This window comes from Daktulosphaira vitifoliae, unplaced genomic scaffold (genome assembly GCF_025091365.1).
Source record: "Daktulosphaira vitifoliae isolate Bord-2020 unplaced genomic scaffold, ASM2509136v1 Scaffold_2, whole genome shotgun sequence".
Classification (NCBI taxonomy): domain Eukaryota; kingdom Metazoa; phylum Arthropoda; class Insecta; order Hemiptera; family Phylloxeridae; genus Daktulosphaira; species Daktulosphaira vitifoliae.
Window position 1 is genome coordinate 769803 of NW_026099573.1, and position 20294 is coordinate 790096.

The 20294-nt window shown below is 29.8% G+C and overlaps 2 protein-coding genes across 2 annotated transcripts in view; one reads left to right on the forward strand and one right to left on the reverse strand.

Annotated features, from left to right (window-relative positions):
• Nucleotides 1-20294, reverse strand: part of LOC126900063 (angiotensin-converting enzyme-like) — a 66939-nt gene that overhangs the window by 16072 nt on the left and 30573 nt on the right. Inside the window, exons 7-10 of the mRNA XM_050675495.1 lie at nucleotides 9579-9770; nucleotides 5613-5727; nucleotides 4817-4969; nucleotides 3139-3263 (exon numbers count right to left, since the gene is read on the reverse strand). Coding sequence (XP_050531452.1) covers nucleotides 3139-3263; nucleotides 4817-4969; nucleotides 5613-5727; nucleotides 9579-9770 — 585 coding nt within the window. The remainder of the gene's footprint in view (nucleotides 1-3138; nucleotides 3264-4816; nucleotides 4970-5612; nucleotides 5728-9578; nucleotides 9771-20294) is intronic.
• Nucleotides 12975-15981, forward strand: LOC126899309 (probable serine/threonine-protein kinase roco9). The gene is made up of 2 exons (XM_050674088.1): nucleotides 12975-13578; nucleotides 14418-15981. Exon 2 carries the CDS (start codon nucleotides 14615-14617, stop codon nucleotides 15662-15664), a length of 1050 nt encoding a protein of 349 aa, XP_050530045.1. The 5' UTR covers nucleotides 12975-13578; nucleotides 14418-14614; the 3' UTR covers nucleotides 15665-15981.

A 20294-nucleotide genomic window follows, 5' to 3' on the forward strand; every position in this document is an offset into this window, starting at 1 on the left:
GGTAAATAACGGAACGGACGGAAAGATTATCGTCGTTCCGTCGGACATGTCAGATCACCTGCTATAGAGTTATCATGACCATGTTTCTGTCGGACATCCAGGATGGATAAATAACAGTAGAAACAATTACTGGAACATCGGTAATTGTTTCTAATGCACCAGTATGAGAGAGTCGGTACGTCAATATGTCGCAAGGTGTCAAGTTTGTGCTTGCGTTAAACCGCTGAACCGGAAGCAAGACGACCCAAGGCGACCAAAACAGCCCCGCCAGACATGGTAGGTTGTTAGTATTGATTTTATGGGGCCATACCCAAGATATCAACGCGGTAAGACTTGTCTACTTGTAGCAACAGACTGCTACAGCAGATGGGTAGAAGCATACCCCCTAGGGCAAGCCATCGCTAAGACGATTACCGACACTCTAGGAAGAGAGTTCTTCTCTCGTTTCGGCTATGCTCAGACAATGGAACACAATTCGTCTCCAAAACAATGGAGAAAGTACTGGAGAAGTGGGGCATAGCAGGATGGACAACGCCAATTTACCATCCAAGAGCAAACCCGGTAAAGCGCCGAAGCCAGGATTTGAAAAAAGGTCTTCGTACAACTTTGGTTGACAAACCACATAGCCACTAGGGCAGCTGTATTACGAATATACTTTTTTCAATAAGAAATCGTTGGAGCACGCTAACAGGGAGCACCCCTCTGAGCGGGTCTTTGGGCGAGAAGCCAAAGCCCCCGGCGATTGGCTGCTGGACATTATTTCTACGGGTAAAAACCCGAAACAAATAGAAATAGCCGGCCACAAAAAGGATTACGCCAAATCATTACCGAAAAACAACAATTTTCCCTGAAAAGGCCGAAGATGACCATAACTCCGGTATCTTCGATGGGAAAATTAAAATCTCTGTGGGGAAGGACAACCCTCTCAATATTTCGGGTCACCTTTCGGTAAAAACAACGATGGTCACAATATATCCCGTGAAAATCACCGCAAACGCTTTGAGGAAGGGGATTGGGTATATTATCGCGCGCATCCCAAAGGGTATTCAGCGCTGATAAAAGATCTCATGCCGGCTTTGCCCCTATGTGGCTTGGTTTGAACCAACGTGCAACTAGCCAAAAGGTTAGGTGAGGGAGTATTTGCGACCAAAGGAAAGCATCAGTTGAAGCTGCATGTTACGGCCATGAAACATGACTAGGAGGTAATCCTAACAATCATTCTCTGTTACAGGATGACCGACAACCAGCAGCAAGGAGAAGCCCGCCCGTTCCGCTGATCTCGTCGATTAGCCGTCGAAACCGCGACCATGATGCGCCAACATGACGGCAAGCAGCGGCATTATTGGGGGAAACTTACGAGGAATTGCCGAATTGGAGCCGAGCTTGGATCAGGACGGCAGAAGTCTGGGAGTTGCAATCCCAGCCACTACTGTGGGCCGCTTTCGATCGCGGCTTGATCGAGAGAGTCCGCCAAGGGGAAACCCGGAGACGGAACGATGGTCCGGCAGAGCCACGGCCACGTGCTCACCGTTCATGGCAACCAGCACAAGAGCGGCTGGAGCGAAATCGGCCAAACCACCGGCACAATACATGGGACGATCACGGTCGCTTCCGCCCGAAACAGGTGGCACAAGCTCTCAGCTAGCCTGCCCCTGTCACAGTAGTGGTAAGCGGAGTGAGAAGTGGTTCTCGGCCCGACGGAAACGTGAGCCGGGACCGACAACCCGATCTACCGGACGTGTTCCTAGGAAACGATCGGATAGATCCGCCATTGGACCTAACCTTCCAACAGCCGAACATCATGGAGAGGATGGAGGTGGAACCCGACGCCGAGGCAATCCTCCACGCTTCACCCATCCTGCTGCCGGACTTTTCCGATCTGGAAGGCGTCCCGGTAGACCACTTTCCCTAGGCTCAACAGGTTAGCCAACCGGTCGGACTGGGAGGGAGTATGACGCGGTCGCATTGCACTTCCGGCTTTACCGCTGGATGGCGACTGCAACACAGCTACCTCTCCTCGTCCAACAGGTCGCGCGACGTCGAGTGACCGCGGGTGACGATAACCGGTCCGGTGATGCACCAAACATAACATTAACACTGTCTACTTCCTCCTGAAAACTGATCTTGTTTTTATGTACTTTTACGGATATAGCAATTGTAAAATATATTTTCACTGATATTTAATCAAGGTGTTATTTATTTATTCAATATAATATCAACCTTAGTCCCATCAAAGTCAATGATATTTTGTCAATGTAATAATTTTTCTAGAATTTCTAATGGATATTTGCAATAAATACGTTAGAGTAAATTGAAGAATGTATAAATGCATACTTATTGAAATTGGAGTGTATAGTTTAAAATTTCCTCGATGATAATTAATATTGTGATGGTACTTTTCATCAGAGAAAACTACAAAACCTTATTTTGATTATGCAGATTTGCTCTATATCATACAAATATTAACTACAAAAAAAAAATCATCTTATAATCTATGGTCTTATGGCCTTGTAACCTTACATTTTAGACGACTCTCGAATATGAGCTAATCAACTATAATTGGTTAGCTCATCATTGAAGAATAGATGTTGTTATAGGTGTTAAATAGTAAAAACGTAAGATAGCAATTAAGATAGAATTATCTTAATATTATATTTTATGCAACACTATGCCTATATATCAGGTAATATAACGTTAAATAAAATATGTTACAGAAAGTAAGCTGTCAAAAATCAGGTTATATATTATCCAGATGAAAATCAATGTAATAATAACGTCAAAAAAAAGGTGGAGTATGCGTTATAGATATATATTATTACAAGCTCTTCCCACCAGCGCTACATAACCACTCTATGTAATAAAATACTTGAAATTCAATGATTACTTATCCTAAAATCATGTAATCAATTTTATTGTGTTAAGTAAATTATTAGGATAAGGGTAGCTGACCCCAAATAGTTGGGATAAAGGTAAGGAAAAAGAAGCCAAAACTGGCTATTTTAAATTGTTAACCACATCATTTTGCCTATAAACCGTAATGAAATTTTTATTTTTATTTTTATTACTGTCAGTTTGAAGTAATAACAGTAACATTCATTCATCTTTAATTTTAACTAAATACATTGAAATATACATTACCTGGATTAGCACCATCTCTAAAAAGAAGAGGCTTATTAGCATAATGAAGATAGTATTGAATATGTGTCATTTCATGATGTACAGTGAATAAATCATCCATCGTAATATCTGTACATTGTTTTATTCTACGAATTAAAAATAAAATGTTTTTAGATTTATTAATAAATACGTATTTTATTAATACGTAATAAAAAAATAAGAGATTAAGTATTTTTTAGATTAGAAATAAATAGTATATGAATATCATTATTACAAAATAAATTTTTAGTTTCAACTATGTTAGTTGAAAATAAGAAGTTTTTTTTTTTTTCATTCCTTAAGAGTTAAAAACTTAAAATTTAATTTTTTTTAATGATAATTTCTAGTTTTAATGTAATGACATGAAATTTTCAAAAAAATTTTCCTGATATGGTACCGCGTCGCTTTGTGATAAACGTGTGGCTAGATGTGTGGAGATCAGCTTTTGAAGAAAAAGGTTTAAGAATAAATAAAACTAAGACGGTAAATACAGAGTACGAGTTTGACAAAGATGAACACGAGGAGGTGAAATGAGGAGATCAGTCACAATAGGTGAGGACGTGATAAAAGAGGTAGAAAGTTTTAATTATTTAGAATTATTTGCGCAAAAGAATGGTGGTATTTATGAGGATGTAAGACACAGGATTAAGTGAAGGTGGTTAAATTGTGGAGAAACGTCTGGTGTGTTATGCAATAAAAGAATTCCTATTAGGCTGAAAGGTAAGTTCTATAAGACTATAGTGAGACCAACTATAACGTATGGTTCAGAGTGTTGGGTGGTTGACAAGAAAGTAGAGCAGAGAATGCGTGTAACAGAGATGACAATGATGAGATGGATGAGTGGAAATACTGGAGAAGATAGGATGAGGAACGAATATATAAGTGAGATTATAGGAATAATGTCAATCGTGGATAAAAGAAAATAGACTTAGATAGTTTGGTAATGTTAAAGGAATAAAAGGTAGAGGAAGACCAAAAAAGAGAAAACCCAACCCACAGGACAATTAGCCTTTGTATTAGCTGTTGCCTTTCAAACAGTTTATTTTATATTGTTCGCATATTTTCTCGAATTCTTTCTTAGTAAACCAAGTATTTCTATCAGATATTATTCAGTTTTTATAAATGAGTGTCGATTTAATTAGACTTAAGTTTTCTAATCCTACTTCTGAAGTATTATTGCATAACTAGATAATTATATCATATTGAAATGAAATAATAGTTCACCGATAAATTGAATTACGCGGGATGAGTTGACTGTCATCCCTGTTGAAATATTGTTGAGTAAAGCCTATTCAGTAGCAGCGGAAGTAATGACATATACTAACACAAAAAAAAACATATAATAATAAAATTAATAGCTTCTCAGCTTGGTATCAAAGCTAAAATTTATGTTAAATATTATTCAAATAATACGATGTTAAATAGAAATAAGATGTTTATATTTCCTGTAGAATTTAAATTATAATAGGCCCCAAACTGTACTTGACATTTTAACATTAATATGAACTAAATTTAATAGAAGTGATTTATGAATTGTAGATTCCATATTTTATACACAAAAAACGTTTTATAATTGATACAAAATTCCGTAAAAAACATTACTTATATAAGTTATATAATTCATGATAATAAATCATATAATAATAATTATTTACGTTACCTAAAATCATGTTTATCGCAAAAATCCCAAGCAGATGCTTTACATGATATAGGACGATTAAATGGTCTTTCAAATACTGAATTATGCCAAAATTGAATTGGCATTGCCTTTAAGCCCAATGATGTGAAAAATTCTTCTGCCATATGGAACATCCTATTTTTAAACAAAGTTTAATAGTTAATTATAGGAATACGAGGTGTGTTCAAAAAGTAAGGTGACTTGATATTTATATGAAAAACTATTTATTTATTCATCAATGTTTATGTTGTCCCCTTCAAAGTAATCCCCCTCAGATGTAATACACTTGTGCCAACGCTTTTTCCAATCTTCGAAACACTTCTGATAAGCACTTTTTGGTATAGCCTTGAGCTCTTTCAGCGATGTAGTTTTTATCTCCTCGATCGTTGCAAATCTTCGTCCTTTCATAGGGTTTTTCATAGGGTCTAATCATCGAACGGACGTAGCCCGCGAAATTTGAAAAGTCACCTTACTTTTTGAACACACCTCGTATGATTTATACGATAAAAAGAGTATAACTATGTTATATTAAATATATATATATATAGCTAATATAAGACTATGTTACAATATTCTCTTTATGATTTGCATCATTAAACGTTTCACAGTTGATTATATATTTATTTCACACGGCTAAACTATTTTTGTCCGTGATTGTAAAAAAATAAAATATTGGTTAATTTTCTTTTAACATATAAAATTTTAAATTAAATCATTGCTATTGGTAAGGACAAATATTTTTAGTCTATATTTTATTTCTTAAATTTAAATAATTCACTTTAAAGGAGTGTAGCCTTGACGTAGCATTTCTCCTGTTACATCGACTCGTCTTTTACCTGGATACGGCATAACTAAATCTATAATATTTTTCCAGTTCTGCGCCCACATATTACCTTAGGAATTATAAAAACATATTTAGTTTAACTATAAATTATTTTTACATTACAATTTTGTAAAGAATTAATGATATTTAAGCACCATCCAGTAGATATTACCAATATATACATATTAGTGATGGGCATTTTCGAATATTTTAAACTATCGAATATCTATTCGAATTGTTTTTATACAACCGAATAGTTTATTTTTAGCATAAACTATCGAATAGTTTTAAAAACTTTTCAAATAGGCTACCGAATGGTTTTAAAAATTATTCGATTAGTTCTATCTAAAATGTTTATTAAGTACACTTAATTAAAATAAGAAGATAATTAGCGAATACTTAAAATAAATTATTATACAATTAATAATAGTAAAAATTAATGTTTGTTATTTTCAAATATTTTAAACTATCGTATAACTATTCGAATTGTTTTTATACAACCGAATAGTTTATTTTTAGCATAAACTATCGAATAGTTTTAAAAACTTTTCAAATAGGCTACCGAATGGTTTTAAAAATTATTCGATTAGTTCTATCTAAAATGTTTATTAAGTACACTTAATTAAAATAAGAAGATAATTAGCGAATACTTAAAATAAATTATTATACAATTAATAATAGTAAAAATTAATGTTTGTTATTTTCAAATATTTTAAACTATCGTATAACTATTCGAATTGTTTTTATACAACCGAATAGTTTATTTTTAGCATAAACTATCGAATAGTTTTAAAAACTTTTCAAATAGGCTACCGAATGGTTTTAAAAATTATTCGATTAGTTCTATCTAAAATGTTTATTAAGTACACTTAATTAAAATAAGAAGATAATTAGCGAATACTTAAAATAAATTATTATACAATTAATAATAGTAAAAATTAATGTTTGTTATTTTCAAATATTTTAAACTATCGTATAACTATTCGAATTGTTTTTATACAACCGAATAGTTTATTTTTAGCATAAACTATCGAATAGTTTTAAAAACTTTTCAAATAGGCTACCGAATGGTTTTAAAAATTATTCGATTAGTTCTATCTAAAATGTTTATTAAGTACACTTAATTAAAATAAGAAGATAATTAGCGAATACTTAAAATAAATTATTATACAATTAATAATAGTAAAAATTAATGTTTGTTATTTTCAAATATTTTAAACTATCGTATAACTATTCGAATTGTGTTTATACAACCGAATAGTTTATTTTTAGCATAAACTATCGAATAGTTTTAAAAACTATTCGAATATATTATGTAACTATCGAATATTTTTTGAATGACTATCGAATAGTTCGATAATTACTATTCGATATTTCCCATTACTAATATACATATATATACATAGATAATTATCAAAAAATTTCAAACAATAAAATTATATGAAATCATAGTATAACTTTATGATATAATATAATAAAAATAATCACTCGTGGCTAATATTATTTAAAATTAAAATTATATTAAAAAGTATATTGTTAAAACTGAAATACATTAATAATATTAAACTCAAAAAGCTATAAAAAATTCCGTTTTACGGAAACAATGTTAGCATTATCAACGCTAAACACATACTATAACCACAACCACAATAAACCCCCTTAAATACCCTTATTAACCTTATCACTGAGTGATATTATCACAATTTGCAAGTTTTTACAAGTTTAATAATGAATTTTTCAGTTGGCCAAAATTCCAATTAATGAAATTTTACTTATTTTAAAATATTTTTATTGCCTCCTTTATATTAAGTTCTTAGTCATTATTTACATTTTTAATTAATTTTATGGTTTTAATTGAGTGCTTATGTGTCAATAAATATTCAACTAACGGAGATTTATCAACTTCTTGATTTTTAATATTTCTTAAGTGCTCTTTAAAGTTTTTTTTTGTAATATAATTTTTAGTAATGTACATAATTTTGTAATTTATTTATTTTTTAATTTTTATTATTGAATTTTTATCCATATTTATATATCATAACAAATAATTTCTTTGAATTAAAAAAAATGAACTTTTTTAGACATATTTTATACTTTTTTAAAAATAGGGTCTTACAGACCCCCACGCGACTATGAACGTTAAAAATAGGCACGCGCCTGCTAAAGGGTTAAGGTTACTTATTAAATCTCTTAAATTATTACTCTTAATATTTCTTAATTAATACCAAAATTCTTAAAAAATCTAGCTAGTCCATTTTCGATGCTCGGATAATATAAAATGGGTTATTTAATTACTTTTTGTTCCCCCACGCTAGTGAATGTAATAGCTGTTCCTCTTTATTTATTACACTTTTGTGTTCGTAATAATAATGGTAACATTGTTTCCGAAATATGTACCCACGTTTTTTTAGTACTTTTTTGTGGTTTGGTTGGGTTTGGTTTGGTTAGTTAAATATTTTTTAGTTTTAAATTAATAATATTTTTAATATAGTTTTAATTTTAAATGTATGATATAGTATTACATCGTGCAAAGTATAATTTAATAACTCAAAAAATTTGTTTTTAAGATTGTGAGCTATTCAGTAAAAATTCTGTATATAAGGTACTCAACACAGCGTGGAATCATCAAAGGAAACAATTGTATAGATTAATACCTAATAGTAATAAATATTATTGTCGTACGCTTTATTGCCATTTTGCATCAAGAATGTTTTGAAATTTCTCAATTTTTACTTAAACGATAAGTATATTCAAATAAATTTAATTGCAATTTGTATATGATTTTTATGAGAATCAACTCTAATGTTTAAGATTATTACTAATTAGTAAGAAAAGAGTATTAACATATAAAAAAACAATAGCACAGTGAGGTCGAGGCAAAGCATGACGTGGGATAGTTGGGTCCAATATAAAAATAATCTGATAGTAATTAAAATCATTATCATAAAAAACGCTTCAAACTGTAGATTGGTTGAGTTTATTTAAAAAATGCAGTGTATAAATACAAAAGCAACATCATCTCTTGTTTCCTTAATTATACCTTGATTAATAGTTCTAAGATTTAAAAGTATAATTTATTAATAATATTTATTATAGCAATTAAATATAGTATCAAATTACCAAACCCAACATAATAATTTAATATTGTAATTTTTATGTTGAAATAATAAAATATATAAAAAGTAGTATATTTGGTTACTTCCATGACAAACATGTATATAAATTTATCATTTATTATTTCACCATATAATATTTAATTGCTATAAAAAATATTATTTATACATAATACTTTTAAATCTAAAAAATCAGGTAATATTAAGGAAATAATAATTGATGTTGCTTTTGTATTTATGCACTACATTGAATTAAAATTAAACCCAACCAATCTACAGATTGGAATCGAAGCGTTTCTTATGACATTGATTAAAATCACAGACATATAGCATTATTGCTTGTCCCAACTATCCCACGTTCATACTGTGCCGCAACCCACAGTGCTATCATTTTTTTTGTTATTTCATTATTCTTTTTACTCGATTTTAACTAATTAGTAATAATATCAAAAGTTAGTTTTATTATATAAAGTTAGTTAATTGCAGATATAAAATTATCGTGAAGAATTGTTCAAGAAAATTATATTTTTGACTTTGATGAAAATTCCTTGTAGACAATTAATTCACAATTAACAAAAAAATATTTTTTGAAAAGTTTGGCATCAAGACCAAACCAAACCCAACCCAACTCCCTCACTGTCCATTACATCGTTATGTTACAGTTTTTTTAAAATTGACTTTAAGACTTATTAAAAATCTATATATAGCATATTTTTTAAAATATTAAAAAAGACTGGATAAAATCACGCTAAGAGTTATTTTCTTCAAAATAATTATTCAAAAAAAAAGTTTTTATATTTAATGATACCTAAAAGATGTGCAGGAATAGGACCATCCGGTCTAACCCTTCGATTTCCATAATGCGCTATTAGCTTTCTTCGGACATAGGCATGTAATTGTTTGTATAAAGGTTCTAAAGCTACCCATATATTTTCAATCTCCTGTTTAAAATTTGTATCCTCGTAAAATGATATTTGTTGATCACCAGCATCTTCAAACCCTTGAATTAAATGTAATACAGTGACATTAACTTTAACCATTAAAATACTTTCTTTTTCAGAAAATATTAATAACTTTAAATTTTTGTTAATAGAAAACAATTATAATCCCTGAGAATATGAAATGTTGAGGAATTAATATTTAAGGTAAAATTAAATATGGTAATATTTAACAATTATTAAATATATTACAATAATATATTATAATAATTATAAATATCAGTTTTATATCCTTCTAGATAAATTCGGGAAATAGAAGGATAGCACTCTGAGGATCGAATCCAAAATACCATGTACTGAAACATACGATTTTACTAACTAGCCCAGGCTGACCCCTTAAAATAACAATTTATTCGATCTTTATGATATATTTTATTTATAATTTTAAATGAATATTTAAATTATCTATTATTTTGTCAATTTTTATAAATAAAATAAAATAAAATAAATCTAATCTTTAATTATTAAAATTACGAATTAAATAAATCATAAAAATACGTTTATTTTTGTTAAAGAAATTAATTATTTTGTTTGATTAAGCTAATATAACTAGATCTAATTTTTTTTTAATAATAAATGGAACGTCGAAAATGTCGTTATAACTTCTGACTTTGAATAAATACATAGTTTATTATGTAATAAACTTGCTTCTTTCAATATCATGACATGTTATCAGAATTTCAGCATCATAAAGTCATTCAACAAAATCGATAAGATTTATTTTGTCGTGTAGCAATTTCCAAATTATTGGCATAGCAACTGATTCATCGTGGTCTGTCTTATTAATATCTGAAGCAAATTCCAAATTTTAAAAGAGTTCATAATGTAGAAGAGGTTGTTTTTCCACGATTTATCAAATAACGCAATAGTCCCGACTTATTTGTAGTGTCACAACGCACTTCTAGAATTTCATAGAAGTGTCGTGGAACCCCGCCAGTTTTTGTGCATGTGCATTATTATTGTAGATTGCACAGATTGCTGTGGGGGTTTCAGCTTCTATAGGAACACTTTTAGCCCCCATAACTGAATCGAGTTTTGGATAAATAGAGAGGTTGAAAAGTGAACAATTGTTTTTATGCACAATTGTTCAAAAATAGTAAGATTTTGAGTTTTTGTTTTTTCATGTATAAATTCAGAGACATAACCGGGCGGTCATCAATGCTTTTTGGTTTGAACGATAAGTTATAGGAAATAATTATTTTTTTTTTAATTTTTGTGTTTTGTAGCTTTTTCTATTTAGAAGTGATGTTAATTTTTCGGAGTATTTATATTCATAGTAAGTATAAGCGTCAATCAGTCTTTACTATGTTTCTCACTATATCAATTTTGATATTTATTAGTAAATGATTTGTCTGATAAACACATAAAAAAGTCCAGTATCTTTAGTTTTAAACATGTTTCATGGATCATTATTTGACACGGCCCGCGTCGCTTCGTCATACACGATGTCCCGCGCCTCATGCCACCTTTATCAGCCGTCGCTCTACTATGAGTATTTGACTGACCAACACCGCGTGTTATACGCTACGGTGCAAAGTCCAGCAAATGCACGGCCGACAACGACCCGCCGCAAATGGTGCAGGAGTCTTCTTCCCATTGTGAAAGCGACAACGTCGACCAACCGATCCGCACCCGCGCACCATCACTTACAACGCTGCTAACCTTTTGTCGCCCAAGGATTACGCCGGACATCGCGTCGTCGACGCCAGCGAAAGTGCCGCGATATTATGCGAAGATTATTATTACTGTGTTTATCTTTTCGGTTTGTTTTATTTTTTTGTTAAAATAACCTGTTGTCGCTCATTTAATAAATGGCCCACGAGTCTCTACCCTCAAAACCAGTGTCGACCACATTTTTGTGACGTAAGTCGTGTCAAATTGCTTAACAAAGTTGAATCGTGATACTAATTTGAGTATACATAAATACTTGCCCATTACAACAGATTTTGTTTAAAACAATGTCATATTTTTTTTTTTAATTAGTTAGCCAGCATTCACTAGTTGCAAATGATGGAATATTACCACCTTGAGTATATTTTGTTCTCTACATTGCCAAACCCATGTAGCTGTTAATATTAATTGTTTTAAACTATTGTCTCGTTAAAATAACTTCGAACTATCAGGAGTTGTGTAGACTGTTGTGCAGGATTACGTGGTAAAGAAATTAAAACTTAAAGAAAAAAAAACGAAAACACTCACTGTTTAACAAACAATTTATAATATATAATATGACTGGATAATAAATAATACAATACAACATTAATTCTTAATATTAATACAAATTAATAGGATAATAAAATAGAATGATATAGAATGATGTAGAATGAATTAGAATTATGATATGGAATAACACAAGAGTGTAATTAGCGCATACTAAACGATGACCGACCGTATGAGACCTACAGTGGGTGTCCTTCACCCATCGTTGCCCTAAATCTCTTGGTCAGCACATTTCTGTGTCCGACAACAGTGGGACGACTTTGTATTCCAAACTCTACACTACAAAATAATATTTAAGGGTTCTTAACAAAACTAAGTTTTAAATTAATTTAAATCGGCATCATGTGGATGCCGATTAATTTACTCTATATTTAGAGTAAGTTATTACAATTATTTTTATATTATTATTATACATATTATTTATTTTATTTTTATTTTGTCGTACGTCGGTAGTACCCCGACGTAGACACAAAAATTAATGCACTAATTAAATAACGTTTTTAGATGACAAGTTCGTTTTTAGCTTTTCTCGAGTCCTTGCTTTGGATACGCTGGTCAGCCCCAATCACTCCAATTAGTGAACTACTAAAGGGTTAGAGTTTAGACCCGTCAGTACGATCTAGCACAAAAGTAGCAAACTGAGGGGTGGCTCCTTGTCAGACACCAGCACAACTACCTTTTCACTATATCTACTAAAGGACGGTTGGCCAGCACACACACTAATTGTTATGATTGACTAAAGGACCAGGGGGTCTATTTTTGAATTTTACATTGGTGTACTAATCTGTTTAGTATGCTAAAACACAACGTTTTAGTGAAACTAAAAAACCATATTTTTGAATGTTAGTATGCCAAAAAATATATATTATTGTACTATAGTTTTAGATGAACTTTATACAGTAGGTATCTACCACACTAATGACGATTTTAATATACGAATTGCTGATATCAGTCATTCTCTTATGAAAACGTTTAACTTTGGTGTATTTATTGTAATGAATCAAAATAGAAGTTTCGAGACTATCCGAGAAACTTCTAGAATAATCTTTACACAAATAATTATCAATTTTAAATACTTTTCTGACCGACTATTATTTTATTACTTTTTACAAATACATCGTTCATTTGGAGCGATGTTTACATTAATGTCCATCTTTTTAATTACCATAATCGTATCTGTGGCGCCGAACAGACGGCAAGATTAAATAGTTAAATTTTTAAGAAAAACTAGCCTCCCTTCATTACCTTACCAACTAATTTAATATAAAAGGGCTAGTAAAATTAGCACAGACACTCTCTTTCCATTTTATCTCTCTCGCATACTCTCACTTTCATTTTCACTTATTATTCCCCCATAATCTTACACTTTCATATTAAAAGTTAATAATGTAAAATTCACGTTACTTTTGTTAATTTTAATTATAAGACTTATATATATTTGTCAAAATAATTAATACAAGTTATAGAAATAAACTCAGTATGTTGCCCCTCATATCTGTATTTTTATTTATTTAAATTAACTTAAAATATCGACATCAACAAGGAACATCACAATTCACCATCTATCTACGAATCCATTTGGACATCAAGGTAAGTGTAGTCTTAAGACATGCACTATATTCATGTAATATTAAGAAATAGGACAGAGTGGATAAGAGGTAGGATTAAGATGATATGAATAAATCAAATACAATCCAAATAACTTATAATCCTTTTCCTACTATCTCTATCTTATCGCCTCCCCTTATTTTATTTTTTATTACAAAGTGGCGACCAACTCGTGGCTTTGAATCTACTTCGCAAATACCGATATCATTACAATATTTTTCTTCAATGTTCCTAATTTTTGTAATATAATATACATTACAAATGTCAGATTTAACGAAACAAAATCTTATATCAGTAGTAAAATATATGATCGGCATAGTAACTTTTCAAATAAAAAACAGAACAATTTCAACTCATCATCATTTAATGATATATCTAGCAGATATACTTTGGGTTTCTACTCTTCGCCTTAACATAAACGTACAAAATACGTTACTTATTCAAAAATTTATAAACACTTTTATAGATAATCGCACAATCTTTCCTATTACAGAAAGTATTATTTTAACTCATCTCACATTAATACTAGATTATTTATTTAAACATTCATCATATCAAATTTCACAAATTTTATTTAAAGACGAAAATATTTCATGCGTAAATCCTGAAACAGTTAAAAAATAATTTTATTCCCAATAATTTACTTAATACAAAATTTTATATAACTTTTATTTTTATTACTATCATTTCTTTTTTTTTAAACAATACTTAATTATAAAACTGTGTCATATTAATTCTAATTTAATTAATTACAAAAATACATTCATATATTTATTTGTATTAATTAATGTAATAAATGGAAGAATCCTCTACTGATTCAGATAAAATTGTTCAATACACTCAAAATTTAGCTTTGTGGATAAAAAAAGCCCCATATAATTCAATAGTAGAAGAATTAACTAAAAGAAAATTAAGAATCGACGGTTCAATAACTATTCTTAAAGACAGACTCCAACGTTTCCTTTTAGGCGAGTTTATAGAATCTGATTTTGAAGTTAATCATCAACCTCCCAAAAACATGAACGAGCGAATTCCATTTTGTCAACCTGACAAATTTTCTGGCGCGATTCACGAAAGCGTGGATGCCTTTTTAACTAAGTATAACAGAGCTAGCGATATAAATAATTGGTCATCCGATCAAAAGAAGTCATTCTTAGCTATTTATTTAACCGATACTGCTCTAATATTTTATGAAAATTATGAAAGGGAGAATCCCTCAGTAAAATGGCCTGACCTAGAAAACGCCATGCGTATTGAATTTGAACCCACTGCACAAAATCACATGCTTAGAATTATGCTCTCTAAACGTAAACAACTCCCAGATGAGTCCATTGCCTCTTTCATTAATGACACTGAAAAATTATGTAAGCGCGTAGATCCTAAAATGTCACAATCTGAGTTAGTACATAATATAATGAAAGGTTTACATCCAAAAATAGCTCGATATGTCGGTATATTAGACAACAATAGTTTAAAAGATTTAAAAGCTAATATAAGAAAATACGAATCCGTTGAATTTATGTTACAAGGGGATACTATACAATCGAAAGACGACATAAAACAGCGAATAACTAGCGAAAATATTTATCAAATCGGTGAGCAAAATAAAATGCAACAACAGTTAGATAATATAACTTCACAAATTTCTAAACTTCAGTTTTTTATTACAAAAAACAATAATGATAACACCGACAACAGCAAACGTTTATTTAATGGCACGCGGCAAGAATACTATAATACGCGTCGAAACAACAACAATTTACGTTCGGGAAATAATTATTTACGTCCAATATTTTATTCACGCCAAAATTATAACGATACTCGCGCAAATAATTATCAACAAAATAATACGCAATATGCTAATAGAAATTACAATAATAATTATAGTCCCAGAAATACATATGAGCGAAAGAATAATTGTATATATTGTAATCGCAATAATCACAAATCGGAAAATTGCAACTTGATCTGTGATTTATGTAATAAACGATATCATACAAGGGAGAATTGTTATCTCAACAAAAATTCTAACTACCAAAAAAACACGCGCCAAGGTCAAATGCAATAATTGGAGATTATATGCATTCACCTTCTTCTCCAATTCCAAATAAAAGTACTAACACTGACACAAACAACATTTTTATAATTCTAAATCGCGATAGAAAAGCTAATGCATTATATATTTTAGCTAAATTAAATAACGAACCAATAGAAGTCACAATAGATTCAGGTGCAAATATAAATTGTATAAGACCTGACCTCATAGATTCATCTAATATAAATAAAAATCACAATTATAAATTATCCGGTGCAGATAAATCACCATTAAATTTATTGGGAACAACCACAATTAAATTAGAAATAGAAAATAAATTTTATCAAATACCAGTGTGCGTCATAGAAAATTTAAGTAGTACAATTATATTAGGCAATGAATTTTTATCTCAACATAACGCAAATATAAATTATGCTAAAAAAGTCCTATTTTTAAACGAAATCGAAACCCCTATAATGAGTAGTAAATTTAAAAACACAATAGAAAATATAAAAAAAACCATGGATCATATAAAAAGCACCAACTGTTGTAAACAAAATAACAATATCAAAGAAACATTTATAGATATTATGAATATTCCCAATAATTACACCATAGCTTTATGTACATCTACTGACCTAAAATATAAATCTAAAATATTTGAAAATGTTACTAATAAATTTGGTAACATAACGGATTTGCTAAAAAATACTAACATATATTTAGGTCAAGTAAACACAATAATATCTGATAAAATAATACACTTATTAATAACAAAAGAGTTTTGCGATTCTCAGGCTTCATACCTAGATCTCTTCGAAAGTCTCTTTAATCTAAAAAATATTGCTTTAGAACAAAAGTTTCCTTTCATAGCATTTTCTTCCGTAGATTTAATTTGTGATTGCCTATATTGGGACACAATCAAAGGNTTTTCTTCCGTAGATTTAATTTGTGATGGCCTATATTGGGACACAATCAAAGACATAATATTTGAAATATTCCAAAATCAACCGATAGATATATTAATCTGTTACCCTATACTTTCAATACCTAAACACAATAATGACATTATATCTAACGTGCAATCTTCTATAAAAAACCTTAAGAAAAACATTAATTCTATTATTAATGATACTTCTACATCAAAATTTATGAATGTGTTTTCACAATATCAATTAGGGGAAGATGTTCCTTCTGACGGACGATGTGTTAATTTATGCGTTTATTATTTATGCGTTAATAAATTCTTTGAACTTATATGGAAACCAAATAACAAATTTAGCTAAAATATGTAAATTATTAGATCTGGAAGAACTACCTAACTACTGGTGGCATGACGATCAATTAGCAACGTTAACAAATTTTTATGGCTTTGATTTGTACATCTATATAAAACATTCCAAATTAGGATATGTATATGGCCCTGGTAATAGGCAATTAATAGTTCTTTACCTTGTAAATGAAGGTACACACTGGATACCAGGTATACTAAAGAAAAACAATAAAAGCATTTCTAAAATCCCCACTAATATTATACATACTACTAATTTTATATCTTTATAATCAGTTAAACAAGACATTAAAACATATATAGCGCAAAATAAGACTCAAAAGCTAGATGTTAACACAATTCTAGACAATAACAAAGAGCGCGTTTATGACTCCGAGGGTACAGAAATAAAAATATCACCACATTTAACAGTCGAACAGCATAACACACTAACAAATCTGATTAAGAATTATACACATTTATTCACTACCGATTTAAGCAAAGTACACCCAGCTAAGGTAAAACCATGTCATATAACACTAAAGCCCAACGCAAAACAACCCAAATTTTGTTCTCCTCATAGAGTTTCACCTGAACAGCGCGAGGAATTAAAAACACAATTAGATAAATTAATGGCAGCTAATATTGTAGTACACACAAAATCTAGTTATTCTTCTCCTGCATTTTTAGTTCGAAAAAAGTAAAAAGGCTCATACCGTTTAGTAGTATCTTATAAGGACTTAAATAATATGGTAGAGGCTGATACTTACCCCCTCCCTAGAACTGCTGATTTATTCAGAAGTTTAGAAGGATCAAAATATTTTAGCACTTTTGATTTAAACTCAGGTTTTTTTCAAATTCCGGTTAGGCAACAAGACCAACATAAATTAGCATTTACAACAGTTCATGGGCTATTAACATTTACACGTTTACCACAAGGTTTTCGTAATTCAAGTGCAATTTTTCAAAGAGAACTAAATAAAGCATTCTCCCAATATCTATATAAATCGATAGTAATATTCATTGATGATATAGCTACTTTCGGGAAAGATTTTCAAACTGCACTTTTAAATTTAGAAAACGTATTCAAAATATTAGATAATTATTCATTTTCATTAAAAACATCGAAATGTAACCTATTTGCACAAAATATAGAACTCTTAGGACATGGCATTTCAGAGCTCGGAATAACACCTCTGTCTCGAAATATATCAGCTGTGACTGAATTTGAAACACCTAAAACTCCAAAACAAGTTCGAAGCTTTTTAGGCATGTGCAGTTACTATAGACGATTAATAAAAGATTTTTCAAAAATAGCATCTCCATTACTTGAACTAATAAAAAAGAATGCATCCAAAATAATCACATGGGAATCTGAACACGAGAATGCATTTCAACAATTGAAAACAATATTGACCTCTAAACCGTTGTTGGCACACTTCTCAGACGATAGGGAAACATTTTTAACGATTGATGCCAGTTTAATGGGTTTAGGAGCAGTTTTAGAACAAAAAGACGATAAAAATATAATTAGACCAGTAGGATACGCATCGCGTAAACTACTTGATTCCGAAAAGACATATTCTAGCACTACTCTTGAATTATTAGGATTAGTATTTGGAATAACATATTTTAGAGAATTTTTATGGATGAGAAAGTTCACCGTATATTCAGATAATATGAGCTTATTATATTATAAAAATCTAAAAATTCCTTCTGCTAGAATAACACGATTAACTTTGAAAATTTTAGATTATGATTTCGTGATAAAACATAAACCTGGCATTGAGAACAGAGTAGCTGACTGTCTCTCAAGGGAAGGTATCATGAACATCATAGATGCAGTAATATTTAATTATTGCATAGAACATGACGAAAACGAAAACACAGTGCACTATAACCAATTATTTACGCGTAATACACAAATTGACACTAATATGAATGATCATTCACAAAATACTGTCATGACAAATATCTATAATAAACATTGCAATGATACTTATAAAGGCCTTAATAACAATATGGGAAATAAAAATACCCCTGATTTTAGTAAAAATATGATTAATTATATAAATGATAATGATTTAAATGAATATAGAATTGATAATATTAAAAATGAAAATATATATAATATAAATAATAATGATATACCCCGAAAAATAATAAATATAGATGATAAATATTGCGCGAATAATGAACATTATAAGTATAAAAAGAATAGTTTATATGAGAATATTAATGAATCAAATGATATATATAAAGCGCATAATGAGAATAAATATAATAATTTTGGAAAAAAATATGATAATAGCGCGCAAAATAATAAATTTAAAGAATATGATGATAATGGGGTAAATAATAAATATAATATAATTGATAGCGCGCAAGATAAATGTAATATAGATAATATAATTGATATAAATGATAACGCGAAAAATAAATATAATAACGCGCGTAATATGATTAATATACAAATTGTCGTAAAAGACGAATTTCATAAAATCAATTCAGCTAATGTCGTACAAAATACATTTCATGATATCGGTTCAACTAATACCTTAAAGGACACGTTTATTAAAATCGATTCACATAATGTTGTACAAAACGCGTTTAATGATATCGGTTCAAGTAATGCTTATGATTCATTTATTGAAATTGATTCACATAATGACGTAGACTTAGTCAATGAAATTGAATATGATATAATAAAAAATACATTTAATGAAAAGAATACAAGTATTGCATATACGAATATACACAACACATATGATACGTGTAATAAAGATACACACATTATAAACCATAAGAATGATTTCAATAAATTCGAGTCCAACAAAAAAATGGACAACCATATAGGTTACACAAATGATAAAATATTAAAATATGAAACAAACGTTATTAATAATACTATACACACAATTCCAACTTCATTTGTTAATGAATTTTATAAAATTACATATATTAATGACCTTGATGATACACAAAATACATTATTAAACATAATAGACACAAGTTCCTCATTAAAAAACATAGATATAATTGTAAGTCAAAAAGAAGATTTATTTTGCCAACAAATAATAAAAACATTAAATGGGCAAAAGATATCCAACAAAATAATTAAGATGTCTAGAAGGTTTGTAATTATAAATGATATAATTTACCTAAAACAATACATGCCAAAACAGAATATAGATAATCTAATAGTAATACCTAAATCAATTGTGCAAGATGTCATTTCAGCACATCATTGTCCACCTATGTCAGCACATTTGGAAATTACAAAAACAATTAAGAAAATACAAATTAAATATTATTGGCCAGATCTTATTAAAGATGTTACTCATTTTATAAAAACTTGTCACGAATGTCAAATAAATAAAAAAGCTCCAGGGA

Coding starts and splice junctions, on each gene's coding strand:
- LOC126899309 (XM_050674088.1), top strand. CDS start 14,615: ATGAACGAGCGAATTCCATTTTGTCAACCTGACAAATTTTCTGGCGCG.